A 27,705-nucleotide genomic window follows, 5' to 3' on the forward strand; every position below is an offset into this window, starting at 1 on the left:
GGGGCAGGAGGGCATGATTCAGCCTACCACACCGACCAAGCTCTGTCCAACGACACAGCTGGTTCCCTGTGACGGGAATGCTCCCCCGACCTCCCTCCCTCTCTGTGTAGCCATTTCCTTCTCATCGGGGGGCCTGTCACCTTACCTGTCGTCCCCTCACAGAACCTGTCTCTGCCCAACCCCCCATCTGAAGGATTCCCTCTACCCTGAAACTTTATTTCCTTCCTAGCACATGACACAGCGGACCTTGTTTTATATGTTTTCCAGTTTACTTGCTTTCTGCCTGCCTCTCCCTCTCCCCTCCTCATCTGAGCCTTGAGGACAGTGACAGTGTCTGTTTCTTCAGATGAATCTGCAGTCCAAGATGGTGCCACGCACGCAGGCTGCTCTGTCTCCTCCCCTGAGAAAGCAGGCCCCCTCCATCTTCCTCCTGATCTTCTCCGTTTGAAAGAATGGTCTGGACAGAACCTGATGCCACCGACAAAGAGAACCCACCTCTATGTTCATGGCAGCACTATTTACAATAGCCAAGACATGGAAGCAACCTAAATGTCCATTGACAAAGGAATGGGTAAAGAAGATGTGGTACATGTATACAATGTATACAATCATAAAAAAGACTGAAATAATGCCATCTGCAGCAACATGGATGGACCTAGAGATTATCACACTAAGTGAAGTAGGTCAGAAAGAGAAAGACAAATACCATATGCTATCACTTATATGTGGAATCTAGAATATGACACAAATGAACTTGTCTTCGAGATATAAATAGACTCGCAGGTATAGAAAACAGACTTGTGCTTGCCAAGGGGGAGTGGGGTGAGGCAGGGATGGGTTAGGAGGTTGGGGTTAGCAGATGTAAGCTATTATATATAGAACGGATAAACAACAAGGTCCTAGTGTGCTGCACAAGGACACCTGTGATAAGCCATAATGGAAAAGAATATGAAAAAGAATACGTGAAACTGAGTCATTTTGCTGTATAGCAGAAATTAACACAACATTGTAAATAATCAACTATACCTCAATAAAATAAATTAAAACAAACAAAGAGAACCCACACACGTGCTCTCACTGGGCAGAGGCCCAGCGAGATGCCACAGCAATTAACCAACTAGACACACACGAAACCGTTCAAGGAAGCAGACTTCACCTTGATGAGCAGCTGCCAGAGTCCTTGCTAATTAAATGCAGCTAGGAATTGTTTTATCAAGGCTTACCCAGGAGGCTGCTTGCCGAGGAGAACTGTTCTCAAATCTTCTCCATCCTTCTCCTGTTAAAGACTCCTTGAGCCACTTGGAGAAAATGGAGGGAGGCCCAGGGGCTTTTTCGCATTTCTCATATTTGCTGCAGCCTTTCAGCTGAGACACCCTGAGGTTCCTGCGCCGCTTAAAACTTCATGCTGGGTTAGAATTTTCTAAACTGAAGCCAAATGTGTTTTGATTGCAAGGTTATTTCTAAAAATTGCTTGTGCCTTAAGCAATCAATTATCTGGTTAAAACATCATGTTTCCCCCCTTCAAGTAGAAAATAGTGCTTTAATATGTGACAATGTTCAGGAATATTTTTAAATGTTTGGTCACAATGAAGATAGCTTCGGTGATTCAATCGTTTTCTCCTCTGTGATTATTTACAGCAGAAAATTCATGGTCGTATTTTTTATAAAAACATAAACTTGGGAGAATAAAACAAAGTGGTTTATAAATATTAACCAGCTTTTCACAAATAACAGTGTTTAAAATAATAACACTTGCACAGTACCTGACAGTTTAGAAAAGCTTCAACGTGCATCATTTTGAAAAATTCAGAAAAACATTTGCTTTATAAGGAAGGGCCTTTGATTTTGCCCTGTAAACTTTTGATCTATAACTTTATATCCTAAAGCATTCTAGCACAAATAAAACCGAACTGTCTCTTATGAATATATTTTGGAAGTTTGCTGCCAGAGTTCAGTTCACGGGCATCAGAGACCTAGTAGGGCTGTTCAAAATTCTAGCCCAGATTAATTTTAAAAAGCTGCATTTGGATGGGGAGTGGTTTCCAAAGGTTTAACTGAAGAGTGATTCATTTCACTGGAAATAAAAGTCCAGATGTGATACCAGCTGTAGTGTAGTCTTCTTTTTCTTGAAAATCTAGAAAGCCTTGAGGAACACATGGCTGTCGTGTGTCCCCTTTAAAAAAAATGTCTTAGGTCCCAGAAGGAGAGCAAGGCAAATTGAAGCTCTTCCCGCCCTGGATGTGTGGGGTGTTGAGGGGGATGGGAGGGTGGGGGGAGGGTGGGGTATAAAGGAAAGAGCAAAGATGAGAACGCCAGTATTCTGAATCCTCAACCACATGAGGAAATGCAACGTGCAAGGGTCCAGGTTGAGTGGAGGAATCAGACGTAGAGAACGAGCTGATGGGTGACCATGGGTTGAGACACCGCAGAAAGTTGCTTCCTGAATACCCTGCCTCACATGGAGCTCTCTACACCAATCAGCATGTAGTGGCATCCGTGGGCCCCACTGACCCATGTCAGGTTGGCCGGAGACCAGCCCCATCATGTAGAGAGGGGCTGCCCCCCTTCTACATCCCAGGATTGAATCTTGGGAAGAACTTGATGGGGAAAGTAGGCTTTGGGGAAGTCTACTCTGCAGGGCACTGATGCGCCGTCCTCTGCCAGAACAAAGGTGACCTATTGTGTTCACGCTAGGCAGGACCAGGTTCCAGCTGAGTGGGCTGCTGCCAGATGTCATCCCGCTTCCGGGATCCAATCCCAGGTCCTGCTCTCAAACAAACTGAGATGAACGCTGGCCAGGAGACATCAAAGCAAGAGTCTGGTGTCCCTGTGGCTGAGCTTCTCAATTTCCTCCGGAGAGAAAGTGTTTCCTCGGAGCCTGAAGGGGACAAAGCAAAGAGAGGTTTGAGTGAAGACAGGACCCGAGCAGTGCTTTCCATTGGGAAGCTGCCACTTTATGAACCCATGCCTGGATGGCCCGGACCTCTGACCCAGCTGCCACTCTGCTGGGAGGGAAGTCTATGCAGGTGTTACCCTCTGTCAGCCAGGGTGGCTCACGAATCACTGTGCACGATTTAACAAACCTCCATGACTCTGCAGGGTCCACACTGGGCTCAGCCAGCCCTAACTCCCAAGGCTGCGTATTCTTTTTAAGGCAACAGCAGAATCTGTCAAGAATGTAATGAGCAAGTCCTGATGTCCTCCCAAGCTCTGCCAATAACATCAGAACCCTTAAAATATCAACCTGATGCTGGCTTGCTCCCCCCGGACACAGAATGTGACATTTCTCAGAACTGTGCAATGGTTTAAAAAAAAACCCACGCTTCACCCAGGACCCAAGGACCTCAGAGGCTACAAGGATTACACAATCGCACAGAAAGGAAAAATCTCTCCATCGCAGGACAGATTTTTAGACGTCTTTATTTTTAACTTCATCGTTTGATAGCTACAGTTGCTACTGCCTTGATATGCTTTTTGAGGGAGGGACAAATCTGCATATTTAAAGCAGGGTTCATGAGCTTCCAGGGAAGAGGCATGTAATATACCACAGCCAAGGGGCCTGGTCCAAGCCAATCAGCTTGGTGGGGGTTGGGGTCAGCCTGAGCTGGTTTGCTGAGTGGGGTCAGCTCGTCCTCTACTCTACTTAATTACTGGCATTCTAAATGGAGGCCAAGAGTGGCCAGCTTTATTGAGAAACCTCCAAAAGATAGATTTTTATAGGGAATGTCCTCATTTTCAAATATTGGTTTCTAGCCCAGTGCCTGAAACAAATATAGTGACATTCACTCATAACATGATAAATCAGGGGAAATCTTTCTACCTATAATCTGAGTGATAAGTAGATCCCTGGAAAGAAGAAGGAGAAATCTTTGAAGTTGTGATGCACTGCTTTTTTCAAAGACATGAAGGAACATGGCTTCTCATTATGTATAAAGACTTAGAAACACTGGGCAACAGTTCCAATCCTGTGTAACAGCCGCCCAGGACTGCAGAGGGTCTAATATAATAGCTTTGACCCATGAAGGCAGATGTAATCCCAAGGGGGACAGGACCTGAGTTCTTTTCTCTGTTTCCCTCTTCAACCACGCCCCAAATCCCACACGACTGCCTAGAACAGAGACATTCCTGAATAAACACGCACGATTTAAAAACAAGAGAGTTGGTCCCTGCTTAGAAGCACGAAGACATCTTTCCCATGGAAACAGACCCATCGCAGGCAGAATGGGACTAAATGTCAGAGTCATAAGGAATCAGAAATTCTCAAGTTTCTCTCCCCCTTCACCCCAGTTTATAGATTGGAAAACTGATGCTCGGAAAGGTTAAAGAGGCCTGCCCAGGGGCCTTACCAAACTTCCAGGATGGTGTCATTCTTTTCAAGGGCCTGCAGGAGGGCTTCTGCCCCAAGGGAGGTGATGTGGTTGTTAGACAACCTGGAGAGGAAGATGGAATGGTGAGCTTTGAGAATGCTTGTTTCTCCTCTTGAGCCTGTTGAATTAAAGAGGCTTTGGGAGCCGGCAGCCTTCCTGAAGCCTACCTGTCCCTCTCCAGCCTGAGATTCCCAATGAACTCATCCACAAAGGCTCAACGCCCAAAGAGAAATGCACCCCTCTCTCCTCTATTCACCAGATGAGTATTAAGTAGCTGCTCCCTTAGGAAGGAGCTATAACATGGTAATTAAGTACCTGTGTTTTAGTGCCAGTTCCTGGGTTCAAAGCCACTTCCTTTTTGATCTCAAGCAAATGAGTCCCAATTTCCTCACCTGTAAAAGGGAGCTAAAAGAGTACCCACCTCCTGGAGTACAAGAATAAAACAAAGAATGGCGTGTTCTAAAGCACCAGGCACTGTACTTCACGGATAGAAAATAACAGATGAAGAGTAATACTGTCATTTGAGTGCCTTGGGGGCACAAGGACACAGACTAAAGAAAATATGAGATTGGGATCGGGAAGGGAAGATGGCATACAATCGGGGACACCAGGGGAAGAGCCAAGAGGTCCCCACACTGTTCTTTTGCACCCAGCTGGCCTTCTAGATAATTTCCACTACCTGGCTTCCCCCTCAACAATTTCAGGAACTTCTGAGAAGCTGACCCTAAGGCAGTACTAAAAATAACAGCAGTCAATATTTGTTGAGCTCTTACTAGGCGCCATAACATACATCACCTTGGTGCACCCTCAGAACCCCATGAGGAGGGTTCAGTTATTACCCCATTTACACTTGACACAACGGAGGCACCAATCCAAGCAGGAACAGCTGGTAACAGTGGAATTGGGGCCCAAACCCCAGGGCCATTAGGCTCCAGAGCCCGCGCTCTTAACCAAGGCTTGGCAGAAACTAAGCCTGGAAGAAGAAGGATGTAGGCTTTGCTTTATCTTTTTTAAGATATGTGAGAAGCTTGATTTTTATGGGGAAACAGTGGAGGAGGATATAGATCAGCAGTGCTGAATTAAAAGACTCTTAACGAAGCAGCGTGGGACCTCGGCTGCTGCCATCGCCTGGCATCTGTGGGGGTCAAGTGGGGTAAGTCCGTGACAATGAGGGGGGACACATGTGCCTCGTCCGCACCTGGTTGGTAATAAACCAGGTATTGCCAAGGACCCCCCCGGTGTGCCAAGCCTGGCATCCCAGCTCAGGCAAACCCAGGCTTCACCCGGGCCTCCGAGCTGGAGCCTTACCCGTATGATGAGTGGACGTGTTTTCCCCAAACATTTGGCAACTTCCTAGCCCCTGTGAAGCAGCACAAACAAGTGTTGCCAGTGTGGATGGCGGGCTGGCAGCAAAGCAGACGCTCTCCCAGAGGCAGCTGTCTGCCTGTCTCAGAAGGCAAGTGTTCTCCCCGGGCCATGTTTGCCAGGGCAGAGGCCACTCTCCTCTAACAAAAGGAGCCATCTGCTGGTGCCCTGATGTCCCTGGGAAATGAAACCTTTGGCACCATGGCTGATGTGGGGCCAGCCTCAGAGAGCACCGCTCCACAAGCCCATGGTGACCGCTGGCTGGGCTCTGGCTCACATCCACCATTCATCTCCCTGTGGCGTGGGTCCCACCAAGTCCACCAGCAGGGTTCCCCCGGTCACTCCCCCAGCAACACTGCCGCTGCCCAGCTCTGGACCCACAGGACCTCCACGAGCTCCTGTCCCCTTTCACCAGCTTCTTCCACCGCCCTCAGCCTGATCTGGTCTCCATCTCTTGCCTGGAAGAACACAGGCGCTTCCTGACTGGTCTCCCTGCGTCCATCTTACCCTGCTTCCACCGTCCTGCAGGAAGCAACAAGCATGATCTTTGGATGATATAAATCAGATCACACGACTGTCCTCAATAAAATCCTCTGAAGTCTTCTCTATGCCCTTAGAATAAACCCCCGAATCTTTCCCCAGGCTCTGAGACTGCCAGGACCTGCTCCTTCCACCTCTGCCCCACTCCACCATCCGCTACAGTCCAACCTCCTGGGCCCTCCTTCTGTTCTCAAAACCACCAAGCTTGTTTCTTCCCTTGCTCTTGCTGTTCTGCCCTCCTGGAATGCACATCCCTAAGACTTCAGCGTGGCGGGAACCTTCTTGTTATTCAGGTTTCAGCTCAGATGTCGCCTTCTTAGAGGGGCCTTGCCCAACAGTAGCTGCACCACCCTCCCCTGTGACTGCCTGTCATTGCTCTCTTGAATTCTCTTGAGAGCACCTATTACGAACAGAAATGATCTCATCTGTTTACTTGTTCATGATCTGTCTCTCCGATTCAAATTTAAGAGCTATGCAAGCAAAGGCCTTCACCACTCTATCCTCAGTGCCTCAAACAGAGCCTGGCACAGAGTGCTCCAGAAACATTTCTTTCTTTTTTTTTTTTTTTCCTTTTCTGAAGGTGATCTGGATTTTTTTTTAATTTATTTATTTATTTTTAGGCTGTGTTGGGTCTTTTTTGCAGTGCACGGGCTTCTCGTTGCAGTGGCTTCTCTTGTTGCGGAACACGGGCTCTAGGCAGGCAGGCTTCAGTAGTTGTGGTGTGTGGGCTCAATAGTTGTGGCTCACAGGCTCTAGAGCACAGGCTCAGTAGCTGTGATGCATGGGCTTAGTTGCTCCACAGCATGTGGGATCTTCCCAGACCAGGGATTGAACCCTTGTCCCTTGCATTGGCAGGTGGATTCTTAACCACTGCACCACCAGCGAAGTCCCCAGAAACATTTCTTGCATCAATACATAAATGGATGAATGCACACATGAGTCAAAGCAAGCATGCCTGCCTGCATAACGCACCAAGAGGAACCACTGGGGACCACCATCAGAATTCTCCTGTCTGAGTCAGAAAAGACCCCTGGAGAGGCGGAAGGGCACGGCCTGTAAGCCACGTAGCAGATACTGTGGGCAACCCACCCATATTCCCTCAGCTCTCACCTCTACCTCTGAGGGCTGCTTGCCAGGAAGACCTCCACTCTCTGCCTGAGGCCCTTCTGCTGACCCCAGGAGCGTGCCCAGCCATGTTCAGGGCAAGCCAGACGGGCCAGAAAACAAATATGCCCACAAGCACACTTCAGCAAGTGAACGACAGCCAGTTGGTGGATAAATACTCCCACTGCCTCGCGCCTGCAGGGCTGCACCCCAGAGGTCCCCAGTGATAACTGGCTTGATAACACACCTTTTCTTGGTTACTGTCCCTCCCCGGCTTCCCTTCTCTACCCTCTCACCAGTGTTTGCTGGGACCACCTCCCAAGTAAACAATGTGCATTGGAATCCCTGCCTGTGTTTGGGGGAACCCAGAAAAAACCCAGCTGTTTTCTACCAGGACACCCTCTGTGAGTTAGCCAGGCTAGAAAGCCACCCAGATCTCTTATTCAGAAACACCCCCTCCCAAGGCCAGTCATTACGGTCCCAGCTCCTGCTTACAGGTTCCTTACTTCAGGACTTTCAAACTTGAATTTCTCTTAAGTCCTCTGGCAAGAGAGCACACACCTTCATCCTGGACATGGTTCTCCTCCAGGCTGGCAAGAACAAGGGAGAAAACCCAGTTGATATGGTGACGTTTACTATGGAAGATGATGCCAATAACCATGAACCCATGCGCTCCCCCACTCCAATTAAGACTACCCAACATCTGAAGACCCACCTTTACCAGTAAAGTAAGAACAGGTAAAGCAGAATGTCAGGGTTCTCAATTCCCGGGACATCTCTGGGAGAGAATTCACCCCAGGGCTCCTCCACATAAGAAGTTCCTTCATGTCCCAGTGACTCAATGTCCATTTTCCCTTTCTTTCTTATTAATGGAAGCCTAATTTCATTTGGAGCAGCCATGTGCTTGGTAGAAAAACTACATTTCCCACTCTCCACTGCAGCCAGGGTTGGCTAAGTGACCTCACATGGCCATCAACACATAAGAGGAGGCTGACAGATGGGTCCTCTGGGAATGTTCTTTAAAGGGGAGAGACCCAGCCTTTTGCCCTTCCTGGATATAGAGACTGAACCTGGAATACAGGAGTGCTGCAGGTGCAGCAGCAGCCACCTTGTGACCATGGGAAACCAATCATGAGGATAAAACCACATGCTAAGGATGTGAAGGATGAGAGAGACAGATTCCAGACCCTGCTGGCCTCATGTAGCTGCTATACCAGTCCTATGCTACCTACCTCCAAACTGCGTGTACTTGAAAAAGTTAATCCTTTACTGGTTTAAGCCATTGTAGATGGAGGTTTTTCCACCACTTGCAGCCTAATGCAGTCATAACCAATACACTCACAGTGAGGCAATCCTCTAACAAGAAATTCCAAGGTGTAGAACCCAATCAGGATATATTCAAAGATACATTGGCAGAGCTAGTGAGCCCTGCTGATAGCCAAGGCCCATTGGCAATATCCATTTTGTGGCCATGCTCATAAGTTTCAGTGCCTTTATGCTTCCCAGAAAAATCAGACATTCAGCATTTTATCTCCCTGATATAATATGGAACTGCCCAGTATATGTCATAAGAAGTCTAAATGAGTGGCAGCTGAAGGATGGAAAGCTTAGAATCAGGATAAATATGATTCATGGTTCATCTTTTAACTTCTCCCAGCCTCCACACCCCCTTGCACGTGACCCTGACTCTAATGGTGTTCTTAGGCACTCACATTCACCCTGAAATGACAAAACAGTAACAGCAGCAGTCATTGTAGCAGCAGCAGCAATAGTACTAGAAATACTGTCACTGTGACAATTTCACACTTATGGAGTGCTTACACACACCAGACGCTGAACTAAGCGCCTCACAAGCATTACCTCATTTAATTCTTTTTTTTATTAGAAAACTTTTATTTATTTTTAAAATTAATTTTTATTGGCGAATAGTTGCTTTACAATGTTGTGTTAGTTTCTGCCGTACAGCAAAGTGAAACAGCTATACGCATACATATATCCCCTCTTTTTTTGGATTTCCCCCTCATTTAATTCTTACAAAAGTGTTTTATAGTTGGAAGCACCCATGCTCTCATTTTGCAGGCAAGAAACTTGAGATTCAGAGATTGTTACTTACCTTGCTTAAGATCACAGCAGGCCTTGAAGCTCAGCCTGCTGGATTCCAGATTCTTAACCATTATGCCACACGGAGGAGTAAATAAGCCAACAAACCCATCAACATAATTAAATGAAAAAAATTAACACCTACATGCCAGGCTCTATAAGTTTCATGTCACCCAGGAGAAAGACTAACACAATCACACAATCACTCAATCATCCATCTTCGTCTTACACACACAACAGCTTCCGCGGATGAGACCAGGGAATGAAGAAAGGCTCTGGCTGCCTCCCGAGAGCGATGAACCCCCTCAGCTCACCAGAGTTCTTCCAGGGTCACGTTCTTTTCCAACATCAATGCTAAGGCTTGCGCGCCCACACTGCCAATGTTGTTCCCCACCAGGCTGCATGTAATCAAGGAACAAAAATGTGTCAGAGCAGGAAGGGACCTCAGAAGTAAGATAACGCATGAAGGGCAAAATGCATGGTACACACTGCCCCATGTCCTAGTCTGCCCCATCTCAGACATCACCAATTGATGACCATGTTCTTTTTCATTAAGACCGGAAGTAGCCTTAGAACTGCTCCCAACATGGTGTACTGGGCAGCCCTCCCAGCAGACTGGAATTGGCCCTTGAGATAAGTGTACGATCAAGCCCAAGATCTTCAGTGTACAGATAGGGACCCAAAGTCACCCAGAAAGACTCACGTGTCCTGACTCCAAATCCAATGGTTTTTCTTTCTCATCCAATTTATCTAAGCTGGCAGCGGGGGTGGTAAAAATGCAGCTCAAAGACCTTCAAAACTGGCCCAAGCTCCTCCCTCCTCACGCTGGCTCCCGCATGACACGTGCAGGACAAACGCTGAGGCTTACCTGAGCCACCGCAAGCTCTGGTGGTCACCCAAGGCTTCAGCCAAGGCCTGGGCCCCCTTGTCACCCACCTTGTTGCCCCAGAACCTGAAAAGTCCAACAGAGTCAACAGATAGTGTGAGTGAGAGCCTGCCATGGGTTCTAGACACTTGTCCTTCCTCCCTACGGTCCCAGCCAGAGGGGCAGGACCACCCAATCCCAGAAGGATCTCGGGGGGACTCCTATGTCCCAGCAAAGTGGAGCTGCCTCCATCTTTTGCGGGGAATGGCCAAATGCCAAGCAGATTTTTTAGCTTCTTTAAATCAGACTCACCAAATAGAGGCCCCCCCAGCACATACCCTCCCGGACCAGGAACTCATTCTCAATGCCAATTCATGACTGTGATATTGTTCCTGACATCAGGTCAGACCTGCTTGTGCTAACTGCCACCCATGAGTCCCTAACTACCCCTGGGACCACCCAGAACAAGGCTAACTCTTTTCCCACAAGCCAGCTCCTTCTCCACATCGCCAGTTCCTTCACGGCGTCTAACTCTTTCACGGCGTCTAACTCCTTCACCTTCTGGCTCGTCCTCTTCAGATCCACCCTAATTTGGAAACACCCATTTTCAAAGGTGGAGCCCAGATCCTAGCTTGGGATCTGGCCTTTTTGTGTATGGGAAGTTAGGCTGGACCTGTAGGTGCCCACGTGAGCAGAGACAGCAGCCCTGAGATGCTCGCTGCACTTTTACTCATTTGGTGAATATCTACTGAGCTCTGGCCCTGTGCCAGCACGGCTCTGTGCTCTGGGGATGTGACACTGTAATAGCAAAATACCCCGCAAACAACCTAAAATGTGCATGAAACCAGCTAAACACATCACGACATCAAACCACTGGAATACGAAGCAGCTATTCTTTGAAAAATGAGGTCATGTGATATGAAAAAAATGCCTATAATATATTAAGGAAAAAACTGCAGGTTACAGAACAGTTTGTATCATATGATAGTGTTTTGGGGGTTTTAGCACAAGGCTGGGCCCAGCCAGGTACTTTAATAAATATGTGTTGAAAGATAAACACCCCTGCTATGCCAGATGTGACTTCAAGCAGGAAGGAGCTCAGCGGGACTGAGGCCACCCTTTTCTAGACTCTGTGCTGCTACTCATGCATCTTGGAAAAGGTACGGATCGCTTCAGCAACACGGCCCCACTCTGGGCTCAAACAGAGCCGGCGAGCAGCTTGCCTGCCTGTAAATTGGGTCGAAACACCCAGGCCCTAAGGTCATTCTCTCTTCCTACAATCTTGGGTTCGAAAACCCCCAGTGCTTGTCAAATGGATCCTAGTTTACTTTAGGGCAAGACAGGACAGGAGAGGGGCTGCAGGGGATTGTACAGCTGCACCCCTGGGGGTACCACTCTGCCCAGCGACCAGAGGAAGCCCCACTCGGGGGGGGGTTGTGGGACTGCCCTCCCCGCCTGTGTCTGACCCCTCCCCGCTCCCTGGCAGGCCTGGCATGACCCCACAAGAAGCGAGGACTCTGCAGGACCTGGCGCAGCCCTGCCCCCCCCATCCTGGGTCCAGGGTCCAAACTTCCCCACTTCCTCCTCTTTCCTTGGCTCTCACCCCAGGCTGCGCATCCTCTGGGGAGCTTTTTTAAATTACTGATTCCTGGGACGTGGCATCTCGATATTTCCTTTCGTCTGGGGAGGGGCAGACAGTGGCATCCTTCAGACGCTTCCAAGTGGTTCCAAGGTATAGACAAAGGTGAGCAGCCCAGCCTAGCTCCCTGGAGGACCAGAGGGCTTCCCGCCACCGCTCATGGGCTCTGCCCTCCCCCAACCCTGACATCCTGAACTTCCTGTTTATAGAGTGAAAAGCAAGGCAGAGGCGACCAAGGGCCGCCCACGCTCTGCCTGCCTTGCCCTCCCCACTGCAGCCTAGGTGGCCTCTGGGGCCTTCTAGCTGAAGAGTTGGTTTCACCTGTCCCTAAATCCTCACAAGCCCCACACCCCTGCGTGCAGCCCCTCCAGCCCAGAATCCCACCTACCCCAGGAACTGCAGGGAGACATTGGCTCTGAGCCCCTGGGCCAGCACCTCAGCACCTGCTGCCGTGATGTGGTTGTTCCCCAGCCTGGAAGGCAAGACAGAGGAGGCTGAGAAAGAGAGCAGGACAGGAGGACCGTGAGTGCCCCGAGACCCGGGCCTGGTCGGGGAAGTGCGGCCTGGACAGAGAAACAGGGAAGAAAGCTTTGAGGACGTCTCTGCAGGACGCAGGAACCAGCCCTCCAGCTCCAGCGGGGCAGACGCAGTGGGCGCTCCTTGTGCTGGGGAGCTCCCTCAGTGCTCCTGCGACTTCATTTTCCTCCAGCACAGGGAAAGGAGTGGGAGGGCCTGTTTTGCAAAGCAACGTGACAGGTACAAGCAGGAACCACAACAGGCAGCCGTCCAGGAAGGCGGCTTCCCCTGGGAGCCAGGGTGACTCGCTGTTCCACTCTCTCCTCCACCTTCAAGCTCGAGACCCCGCCCCCCCCTCCCCCCCCAACCCACGGCCCTTCCCGGATCCACTGTGGCTGCAGGTAGCATCTACCTGTTTCGAAAGAGCCGGGGGCGGGCCCAGGTGGCTGAAAGAAGGAAAGGGATCCTGCTAAGCCTTCAGGCAGGGGTCAAGGAGGGGGTTTCAGGAAAATCCAGACACCTCAAAGACTTTCAGGGAGGTCCCCAGAGCTCTCACCCACAGCTTGAGATTTCCTGGAATAATAATACAGTTTCATCTTTCAAAGAACTTTAATATACTTGAAGCAACCTTGGCTGATCCTATAGGGCAGGTATTATTATTCCCTTCCAGGAGGGGTGTGGCGGGCTCTCAGACCTCTGACGTATCTGGGCAATCGGGGGCCCGGCTGCCGTGCTGGGAGGTCCAACGTCCCCTCTGCACCAAGGTCCCTTTCCCGTGGGCTGCTCCCAGCCAAGGACTGGGAGACCTGAAACTTCTGCTGGGCACACTGGCTGGAGGCCTCCCCAGCAGCCTTCTGTCCTCTCTTCTAACAGCACTGGGGTCTAAGATGCTTCTTCCCAGCCCTCCTTCCTTCCCTCTCTCCCTCACTCAGGGTAGGACCTGCACTGCAGTCGGCTGACTCCCCCAGCCTCCCCCAGCCCCCTTCCCCAATTTTCCCTCATGGACATTTTCCCCAATAAATTGTTGCACATCTAATCCCTCCTTGGAGGACTGGACGAACAGAATAAACACACTGAGAACTTACGTGATTTATCCACCATCTTTCAGGCACTGAGCTCCCTGTAGGAAGCACTCACTATATCGTGCCAGCTTTTGATGTCTATTAACTCGCTTAATTGTCACAGCAACCTGTGAGGCAGCTCTAACCATTACCTCCAGTTTATAGAAGGGAAAACAGAGACACAGAGATACTGGGCTGACCCAAGGTCACACACTGCTGAGGATTCAAATCTCAGGGATGCTGGATCCAAACCTTGGTTGGTCTGGCTCCAGATTCCTGTGCCCTCAACTATGATACTATGTTGACCAAAAACACAGGTCTCAGGTTCTGGGTGCAGCACCTTTCTGCTACCCTACAGCCATCCCTGGAGGTTGGGCCAGCCCAGCTCTGGCCACGGCGGCTCTCAGGTTCCTGCGTCAGGGGAGCAGGTGGCGTAGGCGGAAGAGAGTCCTTGGTACAGAATGACACCTCTGGCAGTGGCCTCAGCATCTCGGCCCAAGGCTCAGTCAACAATTTTAAAATGGCAGCTCCCATTCCCCAAACCCAGCCCTGCAGGTAGAAAAAAGGATGCAGGCAATGCCTCACTTTGTCTTCTTTAACTGCCTCATAAATCCAGGAGGCAAGAATATCCCAGAGAGGAAGAGAAGCTAGGCCAACTTGAGGACAGCTGGAGGGGCGATGCAAGGTTGTCAGATTGGAGAGAGACTCCAGTTGAGGCCGAGAGGGTGGGGAGCCGCAGAAACGCAGACTTCCCAGGCTGGACCCACCAAGCAGTAGAACGGACCTCCTGAGAGCTTTTTGGCAACCGGCTGCCATGCTCTGGTGGCACGCCTCGCCTCCCCCGCCTAGCACGTGCTCAACGTACATCAGGGAACTCGGTCACCCCAGAGAGCTGGTGACACTCTTAGACACAGGGAAGAAGAAGGTCCTGGGAACCTTCTTCAGCCATGGGGGCTAAAGGTCAAAGAGCAGGAAGCCTCAGCAGGGTTTGTCCAGAGTTTGCTGGGAAGGTCACAGAATGAGTGAAACTCTGCTCACAACGAGACACCGCCCCTGTTTTCACTGAGGAGATCACATGCCCATTACGGGCTGAGACCAGACCAAACTGACTCAGATGTGGGGACGAAAAACAGTCTCCAGGGGCAGGAAAGCCCCAGGCTTACCTCAGAGCCAAGAAGTTCTGCTTGCACGCGAGGAGCTTGGCCATGGAGTGCGCACAGCCGTCGGTCAATTTGTTGTTGAACAGACTGGAAAGTTCCGAGGGAGAGGAGACATGGACATGAGGCACAGTGGACAGTGACCACCCAAAGCTCGGAGAGCCGGCTCCCTCTGGACATGGGTCCCCTGTGCCCTCAGGCCACGCAGACATCCCTCCCCGGCCCGTCACTCGCTCACAGCTGCTACCCAGGCGGCGTGGCCGGGAGCGAGGCTGCGGCTACGGGGCCCAGTGTCCGCGGCCCAGCCTGACTTACGCTAACTTCTGCAGCTGCTCACAGAGAAGAGCGTGTTCCACAAGCTTGCAGATGCCTCGGTCCGTGATGTTGTTATCTCGCAAGCTAAAAAAAGACAAAGTAAATAAATTCGAAAACAGAGCCGATGAGAGAGGGGAAAATATGAACAAAACCCCAAAAGAGACTTTGGTTCAACCCCGAAGTGCCAGCATGTGTGCTTCTGGGAAATGCCACAAGGACAGAGCACCCCAGAAAAGTGGAGACTCCCTCATGCATGGCCAGGGTGCTGATGCCACACACTCTGTAGGGTGGGGGGTTTCAGAAGCAGGGACCTAGAGCCCCCCCTAAAGAACACTGGAATGCTCGGGAAGGCACTACCTAATCTGAGGCACTGTTCCCAGCTCTGTAAAAGGGAAATGAGCATCGTGAAGGTTCCAAGGTGGGAAGGAACAGACGCATGGGGAGCGGGAACAAGAGAGGCCACCCCTGGGGGCTGCGGTGGTTACCATCCAGATGACCAGATAGATGACCAGTTAGACAAGAGTGGCCCAAACTTCAGAAACCAGTATGTTCCCAGTGCCAGCACTCCTGCAAGCCAGCCCCTGCCTGGCAGTTCCCCTGGGGACACTCCTCTGGGGACAGCCTTTCCAAAACTCGCTTGATCACAAGATCATCTGAAAGTGACCCTAAAATACAGACTTTCAGGCCCCTCCCTGGAGATGGTGAGTCTCCAAGTGTGAGCTGGGGCTCAGAGATCTGCTTCTGCATCTTCAGGCCAACTCGGGAGGCCCTGACTTAAAGGTTAACACCTCAGGCTCTCTGGAGTCCCTCAAAGGAAGTTCTGAGCCTGGGCAGTCACCTACTAGCTATTTGCTGGTCCCTTCATCTGTAGAAAAGGAAGGATGGTAATGCGGACCTCACGGGGCTCTGGTGAGGATTTAAAGAGACAGTGCACATAAAGCCCTGTAAGCACCTGGCACAGAGTAAAAGCTACCTGTAATCTGATCGCTCACACACATGGAGTACTTCCTGATAGTAAGGATATGTAATCTTCTTTAACCTTTAATGAAGTAGGTACTATTATGATGTCCTTCAGAGGGAAGGAAACAGGCCCAGCAAGTGAAGTGACTTCACTAAGATTGCATAGAGCCTAAAGGACTGGGGCCTAGGTGTTCTGGCTCCAAAGCCCACTCTAAAGCACGACGTTGTACGGCCTCTCCCTTCTGGCTTGCTCTGGTGGGTCACAAAATCAACTCAAAAGGTTTCGAGCAGCGTTTTTAAATTGGAAAAAGAATAGGAAGGAAAAAGAGAGCAAAGTGTATCGGGGTTAATAAGAGAAAGTCATTTTGTGAAATTTCAGTTTGACATGCCCATGTGCCTGCTCACACCCTCTCTCACTGTGGGTCACAGTCAAAAACAGCTTTGAAAGCCATCGCCCTGGAGTTAGAACCAGGGGCTAAAGAAACCTACACGCATGGGGCACTTTGTGTGTGAGGCTTCTTGGAGCCTGAGGGTTTTGGTTGGCATGGAAACAGCTTCAAGTGGGAGAGATGCAGCTTAGCACTGCATCTCTTTTCCTTTCTCTCTCACCCCCCCTTCCCTCCCTCCCTGTCTCTGTCCCTTTCTTTCTGCCTCTCTGTCCCCCTCCCTCCCTCACTGTCTGTCTCTGTCTCTGTCTCTGTCTCCGTCTCTCTCTCACACACAGGAAATGCCCACGCAGAAACTTCATGGTTTCTGCCCCTCCCGCTTAGCAATGGCAGTTTCAGTACTAAGTGTGTGTAGGGTAAAGCTCGGTGGAACTTGGTCGGGGACTTTCACTGCTAATGGAAAATCAAGCTGGTTCCCGCAAACCAGCAGTCTTGACAGTGTGGCCTCTGAAGCACTTGCAGCAGAATCTCTGTGTTAAAAACCCAGATTGCAGGGTCCCCACCTCAGACCTACAGAATGGAAACCACTGAGAACAGGCCCAAGAATCTGCATTTCCACACGCCCCTTTGTACACTCTGGTCTGAGCATGAGCACCAGGCCATCCTGATCTTTCTCTGAAAATCGAGGCAGGCTCCCAGCCTCCACACAGCCCTCCCACGCACTGTGAGAGTCACGTGGTCCTTCCCAGCCCAGGAGAGGGGACCCATTCATTCTAGTGATCCATCTATGAGGCTCATCCAGACCAGAGGTTCTTGACCTCTTGGGGTTCAAGGACCCTTTTGAGAACTATGGGTCCACTATCCAGAAAAATGCACATTCATATTTCCTTATCCCCAGCTCTCGCCCTTTCAGGCTGCTGCAGCCTCGATCCTTTCAGGCAGACCTCTCCACACATTCCTCTCAGCCAATAACCACCCCGCCCACCCCACCCATTCAGGCCCAAGGAGGCTAAAAGCCCTGTCTCCCTGTCCCTACCCCATCCCCACTGTCACTAGCCCCAGGACCCTGCACCATCTCTATTTGCTCTTTGTAACTCCTGCCCAAGCTTTTGTAAGCTTTCCCTTTATTAAATTCTCCTCAGATCATCCAATTTAAGCATGTTATCAGCTTCCTCCCACTAGATACATATTTATCACATGTATTAACTATGTATCATATACATATTAGCACTCTGTGATATGTTTATATGTTACATTGTTATTATATTATTATATTTATAAACCTATGACCACAGTCCTGAGGACAAAGGCCACCTCACAGTTTCTAATAGATAACCATGTGTTTGCTCCATGGAGAAAAAAGTCTCACTGCTTTGGCCCAGAGAAGGTAGGTCACCCTAATAAAGTCAAGGAGAGGTGTGTTCTTTGCTCGGGGTCAACATGAGGTCCCCTGGGGTAGACCAACAATGCCCTGGGGAGTCCGTGAGTCGATTTCAACTTTAAGCTATAACTTCTGCTTTCTCAGAGGTTTAAAACAGGGAGCAGGAATCCCCTCTCAAGGCTGGAAGGGAAGTTGGGGAACCTGTAGCATGCCAGCCACCTGACCTGGGCACACCCTCTGCCCTTGTCTGGCCCAAGATGTGGAGCGAGGCCCACGGGTGCTGGGGCACAAACAGGGGAAAGCTCATACCTTCAGACAGGAGCTGAGAGCAGTAAGGGCCAGGCCAAAATCACTGCACTACATAGGAATAAAAAAGCAGGTGAAACTCTGTGGCCACCACTTTCCATCTCATGGGTCTCGAAATTTCCATCTCACTGGGATTTTAAAGACTCTCATGGGAGTATGGGATTAATGGATGTACACTACCATATACAAGATAGATAAACAACAAGGATTTACTGTATACCACAGGGAACTATATTCAATATCTTACAACAAACTATAATGGGAAAGAATAGAAAAAATATATAGACGTTATATATAACTGAATCGCTTTTCTGTACACCTGCAACTGACACAACATTATAAACCAACTATACTTCAATTAAAAATAAATAAATAAATTTTTAAAAATAAAATAAAATCTCTCATGGGGTGCAAGTCACCTCTGATTTGGGGATAGTTCCTAACACAGACACATATTACACCCAACTTCACCTGTGACTTCCAGGTTGCCATGGCGCCTCTGAAGCCCGTCCATATACAGGCGCTTTCGGGGAGCAGAGGCTGGTAACCAGAAAGATACAGTTTGTGAATCCCAGCTCTGCCATCTCCTGCGTGACCCCGGACAAATTACCTCGCTTCTCAAAGCCTCAAAGTGAGGGTACTGGGGATAATAACATCCCTGCCTGCAGCCCAGGGTGGCCGTGGGGACGAAAGGAGGTAATTCCGGGCAGGGTGAGACACAGCACCTGGCACACGGCCATTCCACGCATTACGGCAATCGTTATCTTATGTTGAAACTAAGGCCCGGGCTGGGGAGGGGACTCGGCTGGGGTTGCACAAAACGGGTGGCAGGGCCTGGGGCTGGGCCTGGTCTCCTGGTTCCCAGCACAGGGCTCCCCTACCTGCACCCCGATGGTGGCATTCCCCCCACACCCAGCCAGCATCGCGCAGCAACACTCACTAAAGAGCCTTGCAGACACTAAGGCAAGGCAGCAGCTGCTCCACGCCAACGTCGCCCACAGAGTTGTGGTCCAGCTGCAGGGCCACAGGCTGCCGGAGGTGCCGCAGCACGAAGGCCAGGGCCGCACACTCAGCCGGCCCCACACTACAGAACGTCAGCTTGAGGTGCCCGACGTCCAGCCTACGCACGGCCTCCCTCGCCAGCCGCTCCTCCTGCATCTCGTACAGGCTCCGGACGAGCCAGATGAAGCCGGGCATGGCGTGCATGCTCTTGACCTCGCCCGGCACAGCTGGTGGGATGGAGCGGAAGTGCTTGTGGAGACTACGAGCCAGACACCATCGGGCACAGGCCTGGCGCTGGAGCAGGACCTTCTCAGACACCTGGCACTCAGCCAGCAGGCCCCGGTGCTCCTGGGACAACAGTCCCGCCAGGAACACTGCTGTGATCTGGAGGTTGTGCGGCTCAGCCTCCTGCAGCAAAGCGGCCACGCTGCCTTCTTTACACCCAGAACCCTGCACGCACAGTTTGGGCAGCACCCTGGCTAGCAGCGCGCTGCTGGGCTGGTGACCACCAAACAGGTGTCTGAGAGAGGACGGCAGTGTGTCGGCGCTGAGGGCCAGGTAGAAGGCAGCGAAAAAGCACTGGAAAGTGATGTGCAGGAATTCCAGGGGGGCTGTGCTCCCAGGCATGACCCTCTTGGCATGCACCAGGAAGCCAAGAGAAATGTCCTCACTGTTGACCTGTGCTGCCTGCAGCTGCTTGGCTGAGAACACGTAGCAGCACATGCCCAGGCCCCAGAGAGCCAGGTGGCCAAGGTGCAGGAGGGTGGGGAGCCTGCTCCGGAGCAGGCCGGGTCCCAGGCCGTGGGCAGCTGAGTCTGGGGGGGAGGCACGCAGCAGAAAGTGCTGCAGGATCAGCAGGTACATATCTGTGGTGGTCTTCGGGGACCCCCCACCCTGCAGCAACAGTTCCTGGTGGCATTTGGACACCATCCAGGAGAAGACGGGCAGGTGGCACAGACCATGCAGGGCCGAGGTGGCTCTGAGCAGGCGGATGAGGCCATTGGCCACCCCAGGCTCACGATGGCGCTTCCTCAAGTACAGTTCGATGCCCTCTTCCGAGAAGCCCTTGAGGCTGAGTTCCGTGCACACGTGCTTCCTGAGGCTCGCCGACACTGCGTCTGGACGGCTGGTCAACAACTTTCGGGCATTCTTCAGCAGGTTGCCCTGCAGAAGGTTGAAAAGCAGACTCTGGACAGATGTGGGGGTGGTCGGACAGCAGTGACACTCTCGATCCGTGAACCTGAACCTGAACTCATCAAAGCCATCGAAGGTTAAGAGGATGCGCTCGGGGTGGTCAAGGAGGACTTGGAAGATGTCCTGCTGGCCAAGGTCGGGCCAACAGCAGTGTTCAAAGAGCAGTGTCCTCAGGGACAGCGGTTTCACCAGGCACTGCAGCTGCCGACAGCTGAACGGGAAGATGAAGAGAAATTCCTGGAATGCTCGCCCCAAAGCCCAGAGCAGGTGCAACCGCTGCAGAAGCGTGCTTTTGCCACTACCCACCTCACCCACCACCAGCACGGTGTCTGCGTCTTCATTTAGCTGGCCGCAGGTACTGAAGAGCTCCTCCAGGCTCAGGGTCATGGGGCTCTGCTGCGGAGGTCCACCCGTGGCCACCTCCATCCGGATCTCCAGAACATTCTCTGTATATATTTCCTCCAGGCAAAGATTCTCTGTCCCATCATAGGTGCTCAGGAAGCGAGACTGAGCCAATACCGTGGTCCTCAGCTTGGACATGTACTTCTTACAGGTGGCATCTGGAAGACAGAAGAAGAAACAAATGAGGTGGGACCATGGTGAAGATGGGACCTGACCAGGGGATGGGCTGCTTGGGGGAATGGGATGTGACACATGGGTGATGCCTGGCCTGGGTCTCCACTCATAAGTGATGGACTGAGGTTGGTCATGTAACCTTCCCAAGGCTCAGTTTTCTCCCCTGAGAAGTGTCAGTCCCTACCTTATGTGGGTAGGGACCCATGTAAAAAACCATGGGTCAATGAAGATAATGCATGTCAGTTCTTTGTTCAGTGTCCAACACAAAGTGCTCGAAGATGGCAGAGTAGAAGGACATGTTTTCACTCCCTCTTGCAAAAGCACCAGAATTACAACTAACTACTGAACAATCATCGACAGAAAGACACTGGAACTCACCAAAAAAGACACCCCACATCCAGAGACAAAGGAGAAGCCGCAATGATATGTTAGGAGGGGCGCAATTGTGATAAAATCAAATCCCACAACCACTGAGTGGGCGACTCACCAACTAGAGAACAGAAGTCCACCCACTGGAGTGAGGGTTCTTAACCCCATGTCAGGCTTTCCAACTTGGGGGTCTGGCAATGGGAGGAGGACTCCCCAGAGAATCAGACTGTGAAGACCAGTGGGATTTGAGTGCAGGACCTCCACAGGACTGGGGGAAACAGAGACTCCACTTTTGGAGGGCACACAAAAGATAGTGTGCACACCGGGACTCAGGGGGAAGCAGCAGTGACCCCATAGGATACTGAACCAGACCTACCTGCTGGTGTTGGAGGGTTGCCTGCAGAGGTGGGGGGCAGCTGTGGCTCACCACTGGGACAGGGACACTGGCAGCAGGGGCTCTGGGAAGTGTTCATTGGTGTGAGCCCTCCCAGAGTCCACCATTAGCCTGCCAAAGAGCCTGTAAGCTCCAGTGCTGGGTTGCCTCAGGCCAAACAACCAACAGGGTGGGAACACAGCCCCACCCATTGGCAGACGACCGGATTAAAGTTTTACTGAGCTCTGCCCACCAAAGCAACACCCAGTCCTATCCACCACCAGTTCCTCCCATCAGGAAGTGTGCACAAGCCTCCTAGATAGCTTTCTCCACAAGAGGGCAGACAGCAATATCAAGCAGTATCAGCAGTATTTCACTCATGGAACTGAAAACCACAGCCACAGAAAGAGAAAATGAAAAGGCAGAGGACTTTGTGCCAGATGAAGGGACAGGATAAAATCCCAGAAGAACAACTAAATGAAGTGGAGATAGGCACCCTCCCAGAAAAAGAATTCGAAATAATGATGGTGAAGATGATCCAGGACTTTGAAAAAAGACTGGATGCAAAGATCGAAAAGATGCAAGAAAAGTTTAACAAAGACCTAGAAGAATTAAAGAACAGAGATATGCAACACAATAACTGAAATGAAAAATACACTAGAAGGAACCAACAGCAGAATAACTGAGGCAGAAGAACAAATAAGTGACCTGGAAGACAGAATAGTGAAAATCACTGATGTGGAAAAGAATAAAGATAAAAGAATGAAAACAAATGAAGACAGCCTAAGGGACCTCTGGGACAATGTTAAATGCACCAACATTCGCATTATAGGGGTCCCAGAAGGAGAAGAGAGAGAGAAAGGACCTGAGAAAATATGGGAAGAGATTATAGTCGAAAACTTCCCTAACATGGGAAAGGAAATAGCCACCCAAGTCCAGGAAGCACAGAGAGTCCCAGGCAGGATAAACCCAAGGAGAAACACGCCAAGACATATAGCAGTCAAACTGACAAAAATTAAAGACAGAGAAAAGTTTTTAAAAGCAACAAGGGAAAAAACAACAAATGACATACAAGGGAACTCCCATCAGGTTAACAGCTGATTTCTCAGCAGAAACTCTGCAAGCCAGAAGGGAGTGGCATAATATATTTCAAGTGATGAAAGGGAAGAACCTACAACCAAGAATACTCTATCCAGCAAGGATCTCATTCAGATTCAACGGAGACATCAAAAGCTTTACAGACAAGCAACAGCTAAGAGAATTCAGCACCACCAAACCAGCCCTACAACAAATGCTAAAGGAACTTCTCTAAGTGGGAAACACAAGAAAAGAAAAGGACCTACAAAAACAAAACAATTAAGAAAATGGTCATAGGAACATGCATATGGATAATTACCTTGAATGTAAATGGACTAAATGTGCCAACCAAAAGACACAGACTGGCTGAATGGATACAAAAACAAGACCCATATGTATGCTGTCTACCAGAGACCCACTTCCGACCTAGGGACACATACAGACGGAAAGTGAGGGGATGGACAAAGATATTCCCTGCAAATAGAAATCAAAACAAAGTGCTCAAAAGACATTGCCTAGCCCCATTACTGTAACTGACACTGGAAAGACCTGTAGAAGATTAGGAGGAACACCAGGCTGGGGTCAGAACACCTGCATTCTGATAGCTCTCCCGCCATGTTGGTTCCGGAGCTTTAGACAAGTCCCCTCACACTCAGCCCCAGTTGTTCTTTCTAAAGGGAAATAGAAGGTTTAAGGGCTCAGGATCCCTTTTTCTGAAGTCAGATACACCCGAGTTTGAAATGTGGGACCACCATCAGCTTGGGCAAGCCTCTCATCCTTTCTGGCCTCAGCATTCTTATCTCTAAATTTGGGGACAATCCACACCTTGAAGGATTGTTTTAGGAAGAAAGGAGGTAAAACAGAGCTTAGCAGAATGCTGACATACGATTAGCTCTCACAACGTGGTATTTATCAGCATCATCATTATTGGGGGTTGTAGGCACAACAGTGGCTCCTCCAAGGTGCCCACAACCTAACCCTCAGGACCTGTGAATGGTAACTTACTTGCAAAAGGGACTGGACAGATGTGATTAAACCAAAGACCTTGAGATGGGAAGATTATCCCGGATTATGTGGGTGGACACAGCACTGCATGGTGTCAGGGTCCCTGGGGTGTCCAGGTCAAGGACCTGGATGAGATTCCCTGACCAAGATCTACTTCCCCATCCTCTTCATACAATGCTCTGCAATAAAAGTTCTCATGTATAGGATGTGTCCACAGGGATGCTGTTTTTCCTGTATCATCCTAATACCAACATGAGCAAGCTACTCCCTGTGTCGGGGGTTTGTTCTTTTTATAGGACATGGGGAAGTGATGGTCCAGAGCCCCAGGGTGGTGGGACCTCAGAGCGTCACAGCCTCCCCCAACCCGGTACTGACCCATTTGTTCTCAATGCAAAGGCTAACAGGTAGTTCTCACAGAGCGCTCTGAGCACACTGAAGCTGTGTTTATGGGCGTCCAAAGGACGTGCCCTGTGACTGTACTTCCTCTCCTGTTCCCAAAGCTGATGATTGTCATTGCTCTTAAAGCCATCTGGATAAACTAGAAACACTGAACGGAGACCATAAAATATATATATTTTCTTAACACCCCGATTTCCCATGCAGGTTTTCCAGCTGTCACCAGTGATATCAAAATTCTCCAGGGGGGAGAAAAATCTCTCTCATTTTAAAAACAAACACAGCAATCATCACCTTTGGAATCATAGCTGTGGGGAATCTTCCACCAGGGCACTGTGTTACAGTGCATGAACAGCCAGCTATGCTCGATGACATCAACAGCAAACATTAACCAAGGGCCAAGGTGGGCACCACGCTCTGTCACACCACGCTCTGTCTCACACCGACGTCTGCGTTCTGTTCTCAGGTGAGAGGGTGCACACACAGGCACCCAGCACAGGCTTCCGGGCATCCTTCCCACAAGCATGCTCACTGCCCAGGGGGCAGGGACCAGGGTGATAAATCCATCTGTCAGCACCGTGCACCGTTCAGGGGTCCTTGGTGCTGATGAGCTTTCCCCACGGTGATGTGGGAACAAGACACACCAGGCTTGCGTCCTCTTTATAACAGATGAGCTCTTCTCCCAAGAAAAGAGGAAGCGTGGGTACAGATGGTCTAAAACCAGATCCATCCTCCCCTACCTTGTCACTCAACCTCTCTGCCCTAGTTTCCACATCTGTAAAGCGGAGAACACAATACCTGCTTCTCAGGTTGTTGCCAAGGACAGACATCGTAAATAAAGCACCTGGCAGGATGCCTGGGATGTTCAAGCCGTGCTATCCAAGCCTCTCCCGTTCCTGAGCTGGGTTGGTGACCATGTGAAATGAGACATATCACATTATCTAAATTCATTTGGCTCCTTGATTTCTGATGATGAGTAACTAAATGGCAGAGATCAAGAGATACCAGCCATCAAAAAATGTATCCATATCTTTCCAGTGCAGAAAACGAGAGTATGGCTAGTAAGGAACGCTTGTATTAGCCCTCAAGATGAGGTAGCTCCAATGATCACTCTGCAGTGCAGGAAGAAATAAAAGCAAACCCTAATACTACACACATTAATCCTATTAATCCTCCCAATAGGCCAATGACACAGTGGTGATGTTACCCTTAAAATGAGGACACTGAGTCTTAGGGAGGTTTGCACAGCCAGTAAGTGGGATTCTAACTGACAAGTCTCATGCTGGAGGTTTTGCTCTTAACCATGAATCTGAAAGTCTTTCTTTCCCTTTCTGATGCACTGAGAAGAACACACACATACCTTCAAAAGGCAGGGCTAACGGGACGGGTAATTCCTGAACACATTGTAGAAGGAAGGCAGCCAACCCATTCGCCTTCACTGTGGCAAGATCGAGAAGCCTTCTCGCCTGTGGGGAAAGCAAAAGTCATTATTTTTCCAGAAAGGCAGATGGAGAGGTGTGGGCAGGTTTCTTCTGATTATGACAAAACCACAGGCATCTCTCTTCCACCACAATAAAAGGCCAGAAAAACATCCGTATAACAAGATGCATTTAAAGAAGTCAATACAGTATTGGGTGATAAAATGAACACTTAAACACACATCCAATCTGGTTCCCTCTCAGAAGCCACTGAAGGAGTGAATAACTTAAGAAAACAAAAAGATATAAACCTACAAAGGATAGGAAAAACAATTCTGGAAGATGTAAATCACTTGGATGAGAGGTGATTTCATCAAGTCTCTGTGATCCCCACAGGGCCAGGCTCAAGGAGCTGGTGCTCAGGGTCTCAGGGTACAATTGTAGGTTTCAGGTATACTAGTGAGAGAGGACCACAACATGTCTGCTCTACAAATACTTGAACATAAATACTATAAATACTTTAAAACAGCCTTGAACAGACTTATTCCATCAGTCTCAACCAGGCTTACCTAAACTCACTTGGACATCAAATACATATTTTAAAAAATAGACGAAAATGAAAACTAGAAAGTCCCCCAACCCAGCTCATCCTAACACTGCAATGTAATTCCAATTCATTCATTCATTTGTTCATCAATAATTCATTATTTCATCAACAGGTATTTCTTGAGTGCCTACTATGTACCAGGCTCTCAGCACAATAAGCTTTCATTTAAGACAGAGCCTGGCAAGTAGTAGGCATCAGACCAGATTCTGGATGAATAAATGAATGGTGAATGAATGAGTCAAAGCGCTGGGCCCAGCACTGGCCCTCTCCTGAACTACTGTGAGCTTCTTCAATCCAATTTTCTGGGACTCAGTTTCCCAACCCATAAAGTAAGATGTTAATGACTGTTCCACCTGCATCACAGGAGGCCTGAGAGTCACTATTTGGGGCAAAATAAAACAAAGAGTTTCAAAAATACCCAAAAGCCCCTTCTCTGTTCTTGTGGAATGTCACTTTCAAAGGCAGTTATCCCAACTCCAAATGTCTATGATCTAATGCAATTTCATATTAGAAATCCTACGTGGGCATTTAAACTATATTAGTACATAGTGAGCTATATTAATTATTAAAAACATTTAATTTAATGAATTTTCATGATCTCTTGAGCTGTTAATTTAAAACAGACAGCGTTAAAAGTGTACAGGTACAGAATATCACTGATAACAGAATTGATATAGCCAATGGAAATGCTAATGACTGCTTACTAAGTGCTAGACCCCGTTCTAAGAGTTAGGTAGTTCACCTCATTGAATTCTCCCAAGACCTTACTGGTGGTTCACAGATGAGGAATCTAAGACAGGAGAGGTGGAGAAGGGAGAGTTTCCATAGAGAAGCCTGAAGTCACACCTTGAGCAAACATCATGCTGACTCCAGAATCCAAGATGCTCGCCACCATACAACACTGCCTCTCATCAGAAGTGGCATGATACCAAAAGTCCAGAGCACCTTTTACCTGTCTGGCTACCTTTAAAGGGGGAAGCACCACGACCCGTGTCTCCCCTCAGGGCTGACTTCATGAGCCAGTCTCGGTAACTAAGCATGCTTTCCTTTCAATTCTGGTGAGCCAAGAGGGAAGTGCCTCACCCGCTGGGATGACGTGAAGATGGGCCGCCTGATTTCATCACATTCGTACCGGCTGATGAAACCCCGCGCCTGCGTCAGGTCCAGCACGCCCTCCACGTGGTTGTAGAGTCTCCTGACGATGGCTGGCCTGTGACTCTGCAGGTCACGGGCTGGGTGGGGTGAGTGGGGGTCCCAGCAGCCGGGAAGCTTGGGGGGCTGGCTGTCAGCCCGGGCCTCCCGCACAGCTGCCGTGAGGCGTTCACAGCCCCAAGCACCCTTATTCCAGATGGTGTCCAGGAGGCGCCTGGCCAAGTGGGAGACGGGCTGGCCCAGGAGGCTGAGCCCCTCGTAGTCCTCCCAGGAGAGGACATCCCAGGAGAGCAGCCAATCCAGAACGCTCTCAAAGCCCTCCAGGGACCCTGAGACCAGCAGCTCCACCAGCTGGCTCCTTTGTGCCCGGAAATCGTCCTGCGCGCACATTTCACAATCTGGGGAGGAGAATGAGGTTAGTGTACGACTTCTCAGAAAGCAGGCAGCGGCGGGGTGGGGGCGGGGGGCTGTGGA

At 49.9% G+C, this 27,705-nt stretch overlaps 1 protein-coding gene across 1 annotated transcript; it reads right to left on the reverse strand.

The window, feature by feature from the left end:
- Positions 1-1,682: 1,682 nt before the first annotated feature.
- On the reverse strand, positions 1,683-27,630 carry NOD2 (nucleotide binding oligomerization domain containing 2). The gene is made up of 11 exons (XM_057713329.1): positions 27,163-27,630; positions 25,415-25,520; positions 19,003-20,818; positions 15,030-15,113; positions 14,721-14,804; positions 12,369-12,452; positions 10,345-10,428; positions 9,791-9,874; positions 7,883-7,966; positions 4,347-4,430; positions 1,683-2,878 (listed from the first exon to the last, which is right to left on the reverse strand). Exons 1-11 carry the CDS (start codon positions 27,619-27,621, stop codon positions 2,806-2,808), a joined length of 3,042 nt encoding a protein of 1,013 aa, XP_057569312.1. The 5' UTR covers positions 27,622-27,630; the 3' UTR covers positions 1,683-2,805.
- Between the last annotated feature and the right edge of the window lie 75 nt (positions 27,631-27,705).

The sequence above is a fragment of the Hippopotamus amphibius genome, chromosome 16 (assembly GCF_030028045.1).
Source record: "Hippopotamus amphibius kiboko isolate mHipAmp2 chromosome 16, mHipAmp2.hap2, whole genome shotgun sequence".
Classification (NCBI taxonomy): domain Eukaryota; kingdom Metazoa; phylum Chordata; class Mammalia; order Artiodactyla; family Hippopotamidae; genus Hippopotamus; species Hippopotamus amphibius.

What these genes read in the sequence shown, in the direction of transcription:
- NOD2 (XM_057713329.1), bottom strand. Translation starts at nt 27,621, where the DNA reads ATGTGCGCGCAGGACGATTTCCGGGCACAAAGGAGCCAGCTGGTGGAG. An exon ending in TCTTCACGTCATCCCAGCGG is followed by an intron (nt 25,521 to 27,162) that starts GTGAGGCACTTC and finishes CTTTCCCCACAG; the next exon opens with GCGAGAAGGCTTCTCGATCT. An exon ending in TCAAGTTTGAAAGTCCTGAA is followed by an intron (nt 4,431 to 7,882) that starts GTAAGGAACCTG and finishes CTTCCTCTCCAG; the next exon opens with GTTGTCTAACAACCACATCA.